General features: G+C 60.5%; 2 protein-coding genes across 2 annotated transcripts in view; both read right to left on the bottom strand.

Annotated features, from left to right (window-relative positions):
* Window positions 1-2786, bottom strand: part of PLEC (plectin) — a 61689-nt gene extending 58903 nt beyond the window's left edge. The window contains exons 1-2 of the mRNA XM_026449697.2: window positions 2558-2786; window positions 1057-1255 (exon numbers count right to left, since the gene is read on the bottom strand). Of these exons, the coding sequence (XP_026305482.1) occupies window positions 1057-1249 (193 nt within the window). The 5' untranslated portion in view covers window positions 1250-1255; window positions 2558-2786. The remainder of the gene's footprint in view (window positions 1-1056; window positions 1256-2557) is intronic.
* A 233-nt stretch (window positions 2787-3019) lies between these two features.
* On the bottom strand, window positions 3020-11120 carry PARP10 (poly(ADP-ribose) polymerase family member 10). The gene is made up of 12 exons (XM_023188200.3): window positions 11091-11120; window positions 10533-10610; window positions 10230-10407; window positions 9896-10150; window positions 9588-9824; window positions 8801-9504; window positions 8470-8691; window positions 8268-8364; window positions 7442-8071; window positions 7208-7341; window positions 3741-3915; window positions 3020-3664 (listed from the first exon to the last, which is right to left on the bottom strand). Exons 3-12 carry the CDS (start codon window positions 10399-10401, stop codon window positions 3318-3320), a joined length of 2973 nt encoding a protein of 990 aa, XP_023043968.1. The 5' UTR covers window positions 10402-10407; window positions 10533-10610; window positions 11091-11120; the 3' UTR covers window positions 3020-3317.
* Window positions 11121-13072: the final 1952 nt, after the last annotated feature.

The raw sequence follows: 13072 nt of genomic DNA on the forward strand, positions 1-13072 counted from the left end.
AGAGCCCCGGCGCGCGCGGAAGGTGCTGGCTGCGGGTACAGCCTTTGCAGTGAGTACTGGAGGCGACCACAGTCAGCCGGGCCTCAGGACCCCCCACACTCCTCCACAACTGTAAAGGTGATGCCGAGGAAAGCCCAGGTGTGGGAACGACACAAGTGATTCCCTTTCAAGTGGGAAGGAAGTGACTTCTCTCTTTAAAGTCCGCGTGTGCTGTGAAAGGCCCTGAAGGTCATGCAGGTCGAACCAGACCCTAGGGCTGGGGCTGGGTCCAGGGCGGTGACCCTCTCCTTCCCTCTTTCCTGCTCCCACCAGCCCCGATTCCTGTCGCCTGCAACATCCCCCCAGGGCTCAGCACCTGGCCTTGCAGCCCTCTCCTGGCCTCCCGCAGGGGCCTCCCTTCCCTCCGGCTGGAACAGGTCAGGACTCTCCAGCTGAAGCCTAGAGAGCTACGGCTCCTCCCTCTCCTAGCACACCCTGCCCATGGCCTCCAGCTCTAGGTCACCCACTTCCCTCCTGCCCTACCCCTTCCCCAGGCCTCTCGCAGGTGCTTCCCATCCTGGAGGCTGGGGCTCCAGACAACCAGGCATCCCCTCCCTGGATGGGGAGCTACTGGAAAGCAAGGCCAGAGCCTAGCTCGGGAAGAGGCTGGGGCCCCAGACAACCAGGCATCCCCTCCCTATACACTGCTCCTGTACATGCCCACCTGGCCCCCATGGTGGCAGCCAAGACTGAGGGCCTTGTGGGCAGCTCTGCCCCAGGAGCCCAAAATATCCTTGTTGCATCTGGACACCGGACCGTTTTAAAGTCAATGATGGACGCCGCAGCAAGAAGCCCAACCCCAGGTCTCATGAACCGCCTGGGCGGGCCCAGCAGGTGGCGCTGCGCCGCCTGCACTCACCTGGGAGGCGCGAGGCCCTCCCTGACCCGCAGATCCCCCCAGGCCTCCCCCATCCGGTCCCCCCCATCCAGTCCCAGCTCCAGCGCCTAGCACGCAGCGGGAGCTCAGCCAACCTGCGCGTGCTAAGGAGGTGCACAGGCAAGGCCCTGCGCAGTTACCTGCGATGCGAATGACCGCCCGCTCCGCAGGGTCCAGCACACTCCCGTTGCTTCCAGCGCCACCCCCGCTGCGCCGACTCCGCTGCGTTTTCCCAAGGTTCCAGGGCAGTGTGTCCCCGGGGCTGGGCGAGCCACTGCTTCCATTGGAGACATCTTCAGCGACTGCCCGGACCTCAGCGTCCTCACCCGACATGGCCTCCTGGAGGGGAAGCGGGAGGGGTCACACCTCAGCCTGTGTGGACTCTGCACCCCGACCCACCCACCACCTTCTTAACCTAGACACGGACCCCGCCCCACCCACCCTCTGGCCTGGACACTGGCACCCAACCCCTCCTGCACCCTGCTGTACCCACATACTGACCCCCATGCTCTCGCCCCAGGCACTTACCCTCTCTCCATCCATGACTGCCTCGCCCCCTCCCGCCCATTCCTCAGACACCCACACAGTGACCCCCCCCAGCCACTGGCCTCACCCTCCAGTCTATCACCAGGACACTGACCACCCTGGCCACCCCCACGCCCGCACACTGACTGCCACTCTCCTCTCTTAGTCACCCACACCCTCCTACTCTGTCACCCAGGGGCTCAACCGGCACGGGACAGACCACCTTCCACCCTGTCCAATGGAAGGGGAAGGGGCGACTACCTTCACTCAGATGCCGGCCGCCACTGCCTCCATCCCAAACTGGACCCGCCTCTAACCCTCTAATCGCAGGCGGGCCAGGCCATCAAGGAACGCTGACCACTGCCCCCACCACTCACCGGGTCCTCAGGGAAGGACACCCAAGCCCTTCCCCTGGACACCAGCAGTCCACCTCCAAGCTGTCTTGACCTCTAGGACTCCCCATCACGCCACCCCACCTCAGCCCGCAGTCCCACCTCCATCTCCGCAGCGAAGGCCTATAAATAGCTACAGCCGCAGCGGCGTGGGCCGCCGGAGCTCTGCTGCGGCGAGGCCGGGAGGGAGCCCAGGCAGCCGCTCCAGCAGCCCACCGTGGGGGCGCGTACACCGGCACGGCGGACGCAACCAGGGCGCACGCATACCCACGCGCGCACACTCCCCAGCCCCCGTCCCCAAGAGCACTGGCGTTTGAGAGGTGAATGGGACTCTGTCTCGGCGAGGGTAGGCCGGCGTGGGGGCACAATGTGGGCTCTGTGCCTCCGCCCTCAGGCCAAGGGCTAGGGAGGAGACAGCGGACACCGAGCAGGGGCCCGCCGCGCCCCGCCCCCACTGGTTCCTCCACGGGCCGCCCTGGTTGCAGTCCCCGGCCCAGAGCCCTGCGGTCAGCCCAGCAGCCTTTCCTGCCCACACCCCGGGCACCGCCTGTCCAGTTCCGCAGTCTCGGGCGTGCAGGGAGATCCTGTCCTCTCGAGCGAGGGCAGGAGGGGGCGCGACGCAGCCCCCAGTTCCGTGTGGCCTGCGGCCGGAGACCCCCCCGACCCCCACCCCGCAACGCCCTCACGCGGCGCGCCTCTCCATCCTGCCCGCGGTCTTACGTGCCTGGTGGCTCCGCTCGCTTCAGCTCTGCCGCCGCAGCCAGACTGCTCGGGCCGGGAAAACGGCGGAGGCGGCGCAGGCGGGGCGAACCCCGAGCCCCGCCCCGGCCCCCACCCAGAGCTGCAGCGCGCGGGCCCGGAGGAGCGCTAGCCAACGCTGCCCGCGAGATCGGGCGCCCGTGTCTGCGCGGCGCGCCCGTGTCTGCGCGAGATCACGGGAGCGGCGGGGCCGGTGCCCGCGCGGGACGACTCCGCCAGGGCGCGGCGCACACCTGAGTCCCGGGCGCACGGGGCGGGCCGGTCGGCAAGGAGACGCTGTCTGCGCCAGCGTGCGCGACACAGGAACGCAGTGCGCTCGCCCCGGTGCGCTCCGGGCCCCGCCCCGCACCCCGACGTCTCCTCGGGAGCAGCAGACCCCGCCCCTGGGCCGCGGAGGTCCCCAGTCCCCAAACAGAGGTCGCAGTCGGAGTTCCCGGGGCCCTTCCGCTTGGGTTCACGTTCACGTTTATTCAAACAACGGAGCCGATTCAGGCGAGGTCTGGGCGGGCGGGCGGGCGGCGTCGCCTCCTGGGCTCTGCTGACCCCTGGTGGTGGGGTCGGCCCAGGCGGGGACCCAGCCCAGCCCCCCTCGGCCGCTGCTGACCCCCAACTCCACACCGCCTTCTGGATCCCGCAGCTCAGGCGGCCACAGTTGGAGGCGGGGGCATCAGGCTGTGCGGAGCCGGGAGCCTGGGAAGCAGGAGGCCAGAGGGTGGCCCCTTCGGTTAAGTGTCTGGGGAGCGGCCCCGGAGCCCAGAGGGGTCGTCGGGGGAAGCCCGGGGCATGTGCTCGCAGGTGATGAGGTGGGTGGGCAGCGCCTGGGTGTCGTGGAAGATGACGAAGATGCTGGGCTGGCAGATGCAGTCCACCGCGCTGTCGTAGCGCAGGAGCACGTGGCCTGGGCCCCGCAGAGGGGGCGCCCGCAGACCGCGGCGGCCCTGCCCGTAGTCGCCAGTCAGCACTCGTGCCACGAACACCGCCTTGTGGCCATCGGCGTTGGGGGGCGAGTAGCGGTCCTGCACCGACAGGGAGGCGCGCCTGGCGAAATACACGCCCTTCCCGTAGACGGTGGCTGCAGGGCGGGACGGGGCAAGGTCAGGGTGGTCAGGGTGCGCAGAGCCCCCGCCCCTGCCGGGCTCAGGCCTCACCGTTGCGGCCGCAGAAGCTGCGGTTGAAGCCGTGGGCGCAGATGTCAGGCACTGCCGGCGCTGTCGTGCCATGGTACAGCACCTGCTCCACCGGGCGCCGCTCGCATCGCTGCAGCAGGCGCTCCCGGTACAGCTCATACTGCTGCTGCAGCAGCGGGTGCGACACCCGCTCCACCTGCGGGGGGGATGGCCCGGGGCCAGGATTAAACACCCTTCCTACGCCCTGGGGCCCACCCAGGGCAGAACTGAGCCCGGCAACCAGGAGCCCTCTGTTGAAGGGTTTGAGGGAGTCCTTGCAGCCTCCATCATGCTCTGTCCAGCAGCAGACAGTAACACCTCCATGAGACAAGTGACTTCAGAGGGCCTCTGGGGAGACTGACCCCTCCAGGGGAGTCTGATGCCCCCTCCCCCCTCCCATGGAGGTCCCATGGGGCAAACCCCACCCACTCACAGTGAGGCCTCTGCAGAGAAGAGCGGAGCCAGGGCCCTATGCTGCCTACAGGACCTGACTCCAACACCAGGAGCTGCCCACAGACCTCTCAGTGCTGAAAGACCCAGGTGGGAGAGAAGGCCTCAGGTGACCAACCTGACAGCCCTGAGAAACACTTTTAAAGAAATTCTAAATAGTTTTTTCACAGGGTTGCAAAAGAACACTATGTCCATTAAACAAGACTAGCTGCCATGAGAAGGAACTAGTCTGAAAACCAGAGTGCTTCTACGTTCAGAAAGGGGCGCTGAGCTCAATCCAGGAGGGTGAGCCAAATAAGGAAGTGGTTCAAACTAAAACCCCAGCTAGTGTTCTAGATGGAGTTCAGGAACTGACGCAGGGTGCGGAGCTAACGGAAGAGAAAGGAACTCCGAGGGAGCAGGTGAAGGGGCACGAGGTCTGAGCCCGAATGGCAGGAGCTCCGCCGGCCGGAGGCTCCAGCGCACACAGGGAAGACGGCTTCCCTGAGCTGAAGGAACATCTTCAGATACACAAGATCTGTGAAATGCCAAGAAGGACAGTGAGGAAAGACGCGCCCGGCACCCACCTGCCAGGAAACCTCAACCCTCAGAGTGAAAGAAAACCCTGCGAGTTTACACACACACACCCCGAGGTCAATATGCAAACGGGAAGAAATCTCGCCTTCTCACACCGGGTCTCTCACTGCGGACACCAGATGCTAAGAAACCATGGGGGGATATTTTTTAACTTTCCAAGAAAAATATTTTTTAAGAAGGAAGAAAAACAGCAATGTCTTCAAATATCTGAGGGAAAACATATTTTGAACCTGAACACTATATCCTGCCAAACTCTTAATGAAGAATAAGAACAAATAAGGGCATATTAGGACACATGAGAACATGGAAGTTTATACCGACATTAAATTACAGTTGCAAAATACCTCCAATTGTAAAGGGCAATATGAATTTAAAAGTCGGCCGGGCGCAGTGGCTCATGCCTGTAATCCCAGTACTTTGGGAGGCCAAGGCAGGTGGATCACTTGAGGTCAGGAGTTCGAGACCAGCCTGACCAAGATGGCAAAACCCCGTCTCGGCCAGGCGCAGTGGCTCACGCCTGTAATCCCAACACTTTGGGATGCCAAGGTGGGCAGATCACGAGGTCAGGAGATCCAGATCATCCTGGCTAACACAGTGAAACCTCTACTAAAAATACAAAAAATAAGCCAGGTGCGGTGGCGGCGCCTGTAGTCCCAGCTACTCGGGAGGCTGAGGCAGGAGAATGGCATGAACCCGGGAGGCAGAACTTGCAGGGAGCTGAGATCGTGCCACTGCACTCCAGCCTGGGCAACAGAGTGAGACTCCATCTCAAAAAAAACAAAAACAAAAAAGCAAAACCCATCTCTACTAAAAATACAAAAGGTAGCTGGGTGTGGTCGTGTGTGCCTATAATCCCAGCTACTTGGGAGGCTGAGGCAGAATCACTTGAACCCAGGAGGCGGAGGTTGCAGTTAGCCGAGATCGTGCCACTGCACACTAGCCTGGGCAACAGAGAGAGACACTGTCTTAAAGAAAATCATATATATATATAAATGTGTATGTTTATATATATAAATGTATATGTTTATATATATGTTCACATAAACATAAATTTAAAAGTCAAATATGTTTGCCATCCACTCAAGGAGATACTCCCACTAAACAAAAGAATCTGTGCCAAAAGGTGACAAGCGGGGACTGAGTAACCCGCTGGTCAAGCATGACCCAGAAAAAACAAAGAAAGTCAAAAAAAGAACGGCCATTAGCCTTGAATTCTAGAATATCTTTTTCACAGAACACAGTTTTAATAACTAGGATTTCATTTATCTTTCTATGGCTCAATGGTAAATATTTTTTCATTATTATAGTACATTTACCAACCTATGGTCCAAGCATGGAGGCTGTGTGATAGTTACAGAAACCTTTACTACATAATAAAAATAATGTACCGGACCAAATTGAGATGGAAGGTGAGGGAGGAGGCAAAAGAGAGAGAAGCAAGGCCCGTTCTCCTCCATCTTGCCTTCTTGCAGGAAGGCAAGAAACAATCGCTAAAGCTGTCAAGTGAAAAAAATATTCAAGTGTACCAGTTAAAGTCATAAAGGTGCTCACTGGAAGAACCAAGTACATATAATTAACAAAACCACCAGGATATGAGCTCAGTGCGTCTGGGTGGTGGTGATGCTGGTGGTGGTGAGTGGTGAAGGTGTGTTGGTGAAGCTGGCAGTGATAGTGGTGATGCTAATGGTGGTGATGGTGACGATGGTGGCCATGGTGGTGGTGGTAATAGTGAGTGGTGAAGGTGATGGTGATGGTGGTGGTGATGACAGTGAGTGGTGAGGGTCATGGTGATGGTGTAATGGTGGCGGTGTTGGTGGTGTTGGTGGTGTTGGTGGTGATGGTGGTGATGGTGGTGATGGCGGTGGTCAGGTCTGGGGACAACCAGAGGTTCTTTCTGCATTTCTGACCAGCTCCTGGTGGAGGGTGATGCTGCTGGCCGCACGCACAACTTTGAGCATCAAGAGTTGAGAGTGCCCTGCGCAGTGTCATCAGCACAGTGACCCCAGCACAGTGACCGCAGCAAGCCTGGGTGGAGGCAGAAGAGCACCCAGAACAGCACAAGCGATGCATTTGTGAAACAAGTAATCCTCACAATAGCCACAAGATGGCGTCACCGCCTATGCTCCAAGTAAGGAAACTGAGGCCTGGAAGTGGTCCCATAGTCCCTGGTGACCCAGTCATGAGTGGCAGAGTGGTGACCCTCATTCAGGCCTATCAGATGCCAAGACCCCCACTCTGTTCCCTCCTGTTTCCCTACCCACTTTGGGAACGCCCTCTGGGCAGAGAACAGGACTGGGAGCCTGTCAGCTCCTGGTCAGCTGACTTTGATGTAGGCGAGCGAGACAGGCCACAGACTTGGCAAGGTGCTGATGGTGGAAGAGCCCAGGACGCCATGGGGCCAGAGAGACAGGGCATGGACTCACGCGAACGATGCGGATGCTGCTGTGGGCAGCGTCCAGGGTGTCGTAGAAGGCCTGCACCACCTCTCGGAATTCCCCGGTGCTCTCTGCAAGATGCTCCAGCTTGTTCCAGGGCCCCTTCAGCGTCTGCTCCGCCACTGATGCGTGGGGGAAAGGGGAGGTCAGAGCCGTGCCTGGGGCACTAGCACCTGCTAACCAGCCCACCCCACCGTCCCTCAGTCCAGGATGTAGACTCACAGGTAGGGCCTGAAGCTGCCAAGGGAAAGGCCAAACGCTGATCCCAGGGGCCAGCCAGAAGTGCCACCAAGTGGCGGGCAGCACGGGCAGGGTGGGCCCCGAAGCCACGGATGATGGTGCAGTCACCGCGCAGGGCAACAGTCACACCATGGTGCCGCTCCAGGCGAGCACGCAGCTCTGCGGGCAGTGTGCGGCGCCAGGGCCCCACCGTCTCCTCCTGGAGGTGGACCTCCAAGGCAGCCCTGAGCGCCCGGTCCAGCTCCTCCACATCCTGCTCAAAGGTCGAGTGCACCACCAGCTGGGCCTTGCCCTCAGTCCCCCCATCTGGGGACTCTTCTGCCTCCAACGGGGGCTGCTCCAGCAGGGAGAGGGCTAGGGCTTGGCGCAGGGCAGCAGACTCCTCCTGCTCAGCCACCTGACCTTGAGGCTCCAGCGACCGGTGGAGGGCCAGCTGCAGAGCGGCCTCCTCCTCCAGCCACCTGGGGGCCACAGGCTCCTCCTCCTCATGCCCTGGGGTCGCCTCCTCCTCTGGCTGCTCCTGAGGCCCTTCCTCCTCCAGCTCCAGAGGCAGCCAGTCCTCCCCGTCTAGGTCTAAGCCCTCCAGGGTAGCCAGCAGTTCTCGGACCTCCTCTGGGGGCAGGGAGAGGCCACTGGGTCAGGGGCTGGGCCCAGGAGGAGTTGGAATGAGTGAAAGATGGGAAGCAAGTTTTTGGGGTACACGGTGGGCCTAAGAGGGGTCAGTAGACAGATGGGAGGACAGCGCAGGGCAGGGGGTGGGGTCAAGTGAGGGCCACAGGATGTGCTGAGGGCTCCCAGGGAGTCCTACCCAGGCTCACGTCCTCCTGGCCACCACTTGTACCGTCTGGGGGCCACAGGGTGTGGGCATCACCAGGGAGCACTGGGAGGGCCTCGGTAGGGTCCACCTGTAGGGAGAGGACATCAGGACCACTAGCCTCTGGGCAAGGGCAGAGGAGGTCTGGGGCAGAGGCGTGAGAAAGCGGAGGGCAGGGGTGGGACTCCATCTCTACCTCTTCAAGACCCGTGTCCAAGGCGGCTGTGGCCAGGCGCTCTGTCCCAAAGACACACTGGAACTGAGCCTCCAGCCCCTGGAGAAGGCGCTGCCCTTCTGGGCCCAGGAGAAACCTGGCGCTGCCCGGGTGCTCCAGGTGCAACACATGGCAGCTAATGCTGCCCAGCAGGCTCCGCAGAAACTCCTCGGCCGCCTCGCAAGAAGTCTGGCCTCCACAGAGCTGCAGGGCCATGGCAGAGGGGGAGTTTGCAGGTTTAGAGCACAGAAAAGGTATTCTGAGTCAGGAGGAGGAGGGGGCTGAAGGTGAGGAGCCCTGAGGGGTCACTCACCCGAAAGCCAGTCACATCGGGTCCTTCAAGTGGGAAGAGAGCGATGTCTCCCAGGCCCGCAAGAAGGTCCTCGTGATAGAGCTGCAGGAAGCGCATCGCCCCTGGCTCCATCAACAGCACCATCTCCGCCAGGCCCTCCTGCCCCGCCAGCTTCACACGTCCTGGGCTCACAGGCCCTGCCTTCTCCAGAGACCCCACGGCGATCTCCATGGGACCCACCAGCCCTTCTTGTCCTGGTGAGTCCATGGCAATTTCCACCAGGCCCTCCTGCCCCGGCAACCCCTTAGAGATCTCCACTGGGCCTGTAGACCCCACAGGCCCCACGCTCATGGGCCCCTCCTGTTCCTGCAACCCCACAGGCCTCAGGCTTACCAGCCCCTCATGTTCAAGAGACCCCATGGGCATTGAGCCGACCGGCTCTGCCTGTCCCAGAGACCCCATGGGGCCTGTCCTCAGAGAGGCCTCTGACTGCCCTGGTTCCTCGCCAGAGCCCGTTGTCACAGTCCCTGCACCCTGCAGAGCCGTCACCAGCCCTCCAGTCCTCAGGAAAGCATGTTTGGTAGCCCTAGGCCCCAGGGTGGATGGGTGGTCCCCTTCACTTGTGTTCTCAGCCAGCTCCTCAGGCTCCAGGACGTCGTAGTGGGGGACAAGGCTCAGCTCTGAGCCCTGCAGCTGGTGCTCCTGCTGCAACACTCGTTCTGCCACTTGGAGGAAGGGAAAGGACAGAAAACCTGTCAGATTTCTGCAGGAGAGGGAGGGTCGGCTGGGTCTGCCCAGCCCCACTCACCTTGCCACTGCTGGAAGGAGGCAACAGTGCCCAGGGGCCTGGGCAGGCGTCGCAGGTCCTCCAGGGGCCCCCCACCACTGCGGCGCTCATTCTCCAGGTACAGCTCCAGCAGCAGCAGGTCCACAGAGGCGCTGTCCCCCACCACACGCACCGCTCGGGCCTGGGGCACCCGGGCCAGGGACACCGAGGACCCCTCCAGGCCCAGATTCTGGGCCTGCTCCTCCAGGACACGGACATCTGTGGGGAATGTGCAGGTCAGCTCAGGGAACCTCCCCTAGCCAGCACCTCAACCCCAACCCGCCTCTCACCTGCCTCAGAAAGGGGCTTGGGCAACTGGACCAGAGCCCGGTCTGGCCGGGGGCTGGCCAAGGCACAGCAGGGCTGTACTGGGAGCCCCGAGGCACGCAGCAGGGCCTGGACATGCTGCTCCAGACGCTGGGGTGTGGTGCCAGGGGGCAGTCCTTGGAGCAGCAGGCGTGCAGGGGCTCGTGGTGGAGCTGGCTGCAGGCTCAGCTGGGCACCATGTAGTTTGTGATCTGCCTGGGCCAAGACCCTCTCGGCGTCTGTGGGCAGCGGCAGGGCAGGACGTCAGGCATCAGAACATCAAGGCACCCAGACTGCCCCTTCAGCCAGTCCTCTCACCTGCAGGCTCTCTGAAGGTGAGGATGCCCCCGCTGCCCAGTCTCTGCCAGCTCAACACAGGTCCCCCTCCAGAGCGTCGGCGGTTTTCAAAGTAGAGTGTGAGCAGCTCGTCGGGCACAGCAGGAGGCAGTCCACGGACCTCCACTGCCACCCGTGCCTCTGCCTCCGCCATTGTAACCTTGGGATGGGGCATCCGGTGGGTGGGGAAACAGCCCACTCCACCCCTCCTACCCCTCCCCAGGCCCCTCCGAGGTGTGCCCTCAATACTCCCCCATTATGGGTGGCCCCACACACGGTACTTACACTCCCTGCTGCCGCTCTCGGCAGCCTCAGGCCATGAGCTCAGCCAGGACTCCTGTGCCTGCCCCTCAGCAAGCCTAACTGCAGGGAGCGGGGAAAACAAAAGTGAAACTGAAAGACGGAAGGAGGGAGGGAGCAGCTCAGCCCTGGGCGCTGAGGACTGGTTACTGGGGCTCAGATGCTTCCTCTCCTGCTGCAGCCTCAACCCCCAGCTGACCAGGAGGTGTTGGCCAGGCTGGACCCCTCAGGACACTCCAGCCAGCCCAGTCCAGTCCACCGGCCCCATCTGGCCCACTCCAGCCCCTGGCTGGCAGGGTAGACAGGAGTGTCCTCTGGTGGCCCTCCACTCCCCTGGCCTCCGTGGTCCGAAAATGGCCAATCACCTTCCCCACTAAACCCACCAAGGGGCCTGAGTCACTGCCCCTCACTCAGGATCTCCAAGCCTCTGTGTCCATGACACCCTCTGCATGACAAGTGCTGGGTCTCCAGGTCCGCCCCTGGCCAAGGCTGGCCTTCAATGCCTCCAGCAACCTTCTCAACCCTGCTCCTGGTCCCTCACACCTGCCAGCTGCTGAGCATGGGCAGCTCCCCATCCTTGGTCTCCAAGAGCGTGCATTGCAGCACAGCCTTCCTCCTGCCTCGGGTCCTGCCCGCCCATTCCTGCAGCTTTCTGTCCTGCCTGCACCTCCCCATCTCACACCATCATTGGCATCGTCACAAATAACCCCAGAAGGTGACAGGGTGATGGCCCCACTGCATTCTTTGCTGCCGCTAATCCTCACCACAGAAAGGGAAACGGAGGTGCAGATAGGCCCACAGCAGCACCAGGCCTCAAACCTGGGCGGTGCCTTCAGAATCCACAATCCCACTCACCACAAATCCCCGACATCACCCAAGCTCCATTTGTTTCCAGCCTTTCAAAGAGCTGTGGCTACTACTGCTCTCCATCTCCTACTTCCCACTCACCCCTCAGCCCACCAAAACCCAGCCCCACCCCTGCTGTTCCTCCCTCCAGGGAGCTGAGGACCCTGGCCAGCCTTTGCTCCCAGCCCTGCACATGCCGCACCTCTGCTGCCCCGACCCTGGTCCCAGCCTCCAGAATCTCTTGCTAGGTAGCTAAGCTAACCTCTTAACTAGTCTCTGTCTGCCACTCCCATGGTGGGTCCTCAACAGAGGGGTCAGGGTGGGCCTTGTAAAGTGACACCAGCAGCTGCTACATAGCTCCCAGCATCAGCCACAGTAAAAACCAAAGTGCTGGGGGCTGGGCGCAGAGGCTCACGCCTGTAATCCCAGCACTTTGGGAGGCTGAAGCAGCTGGATCATGAGGTCAGGAGTTTGAGATCAGCCTGGCCAACAAAGTAAAATCCTGTCTGTACTAAAAATGCAAAAATTAGCCAGGCATGGTTGCGGGTACCTGTAATCTCAGCTACTCGGGAGGCTGAGTCAGGGGAATCGCTTGAACCTGGGAGGCGGAGGTTGCAGTGAGCTGAGATCATGACATTGCACTCCAACCTAGGTGATAGAGTGAGACTCTGTCTAAAAAAACAAAACAAAACAAAAACTCCAAAGTCCTTTTGAGGACCTGCCCAGCTGCACGTGACCAGACCTCAGTCCCTTCTCTGGCCACATGCCCCCTGCACACCCTGATGCTCAGAGAGCTCCAGGTTCTCAGCTCTTCCTGCAGAGCTATAGGCCACTCCTGCCGCAATGGCCTGGGACTGACTCTTTCCTCTACTTGGCCCTCCCTTCCCCACAAACCCCCATGGCCACCCCTCTGGCATGATCTCCCTTACTCTGCCTTTCTTTTTTTTTTTTTCTGAGACGGAGTTTCACCCTTTCACCCAGGCTGGAGTGAAGTGGCGTGATCTCGGCTCACAGCAACCTCCACCCACTGGGTTCAAGTGATTCTCCTGCCTCAGCCTCCTGAGTAGCTGGGAAAACAAATGTGTGCCACCACGCCCAGCTAATTTTTGTATTTTTAGTAGAGATGGGTTTTCGCCATGTTGACCAGGCTGCTCTCGAACTCCTGACCTCAGGTGGTCCACCCACCTTGGCCTCCCAAAGTGCTAGGATTACAGGCATAAGCCACCGTGCCCAGCCCCTTACTCTGTTTTTAAGGCAGATTTAACATAAATCTAAAGACACTTAGGGACTCTGCCTACACGACCCCTCCTGAAGCCCTTTATTCAACTTTGTACTCAGCATTTTACTTTATTTATTTAATTTTTAAAAATTTATTTATTTTTAGCCAGGCGTAGTGGATCACGCCTGTAATCCTAGCACTTGGGGAGGCCGAGGCAGGCGGATCACGAGGTCAGGAGATCAAGACCATTCTGGGTAACACAGTGAAACCTCGTCTCTACTAAAAATACAAAAAATTACCCGGCCGTGGTGGCAGACGCCTGTAGTCCCAGCTACTTGGGAGGCTGAGGCAGGAGAATGGCATGAACCCGGGAGGTGGAGTTTGCAGTGAGCTGAGATCAAGCCACTGTACTCCAGCCTAGGCCACAGAGCAAGACTCCATCTCAAAAAAAAAAAAAAAA

The sequence above is a fragment of the Piliocolobus tephrosceles genome, chromosome 7, assembly GCF_002776525.5.
Source record: "Piliocolobus tephrosceles isolate RC106 chromosome 7, ASM277652v3, whole genome shotgun sequence".
NCBI classification, from domain to species: domain Eukaryota; kingdom Metazoa; phylum Chordata; class Mammalia; order Primates; family Cercopithecidae; genus Piliocolobus; species Piliocolobus tephrosceles.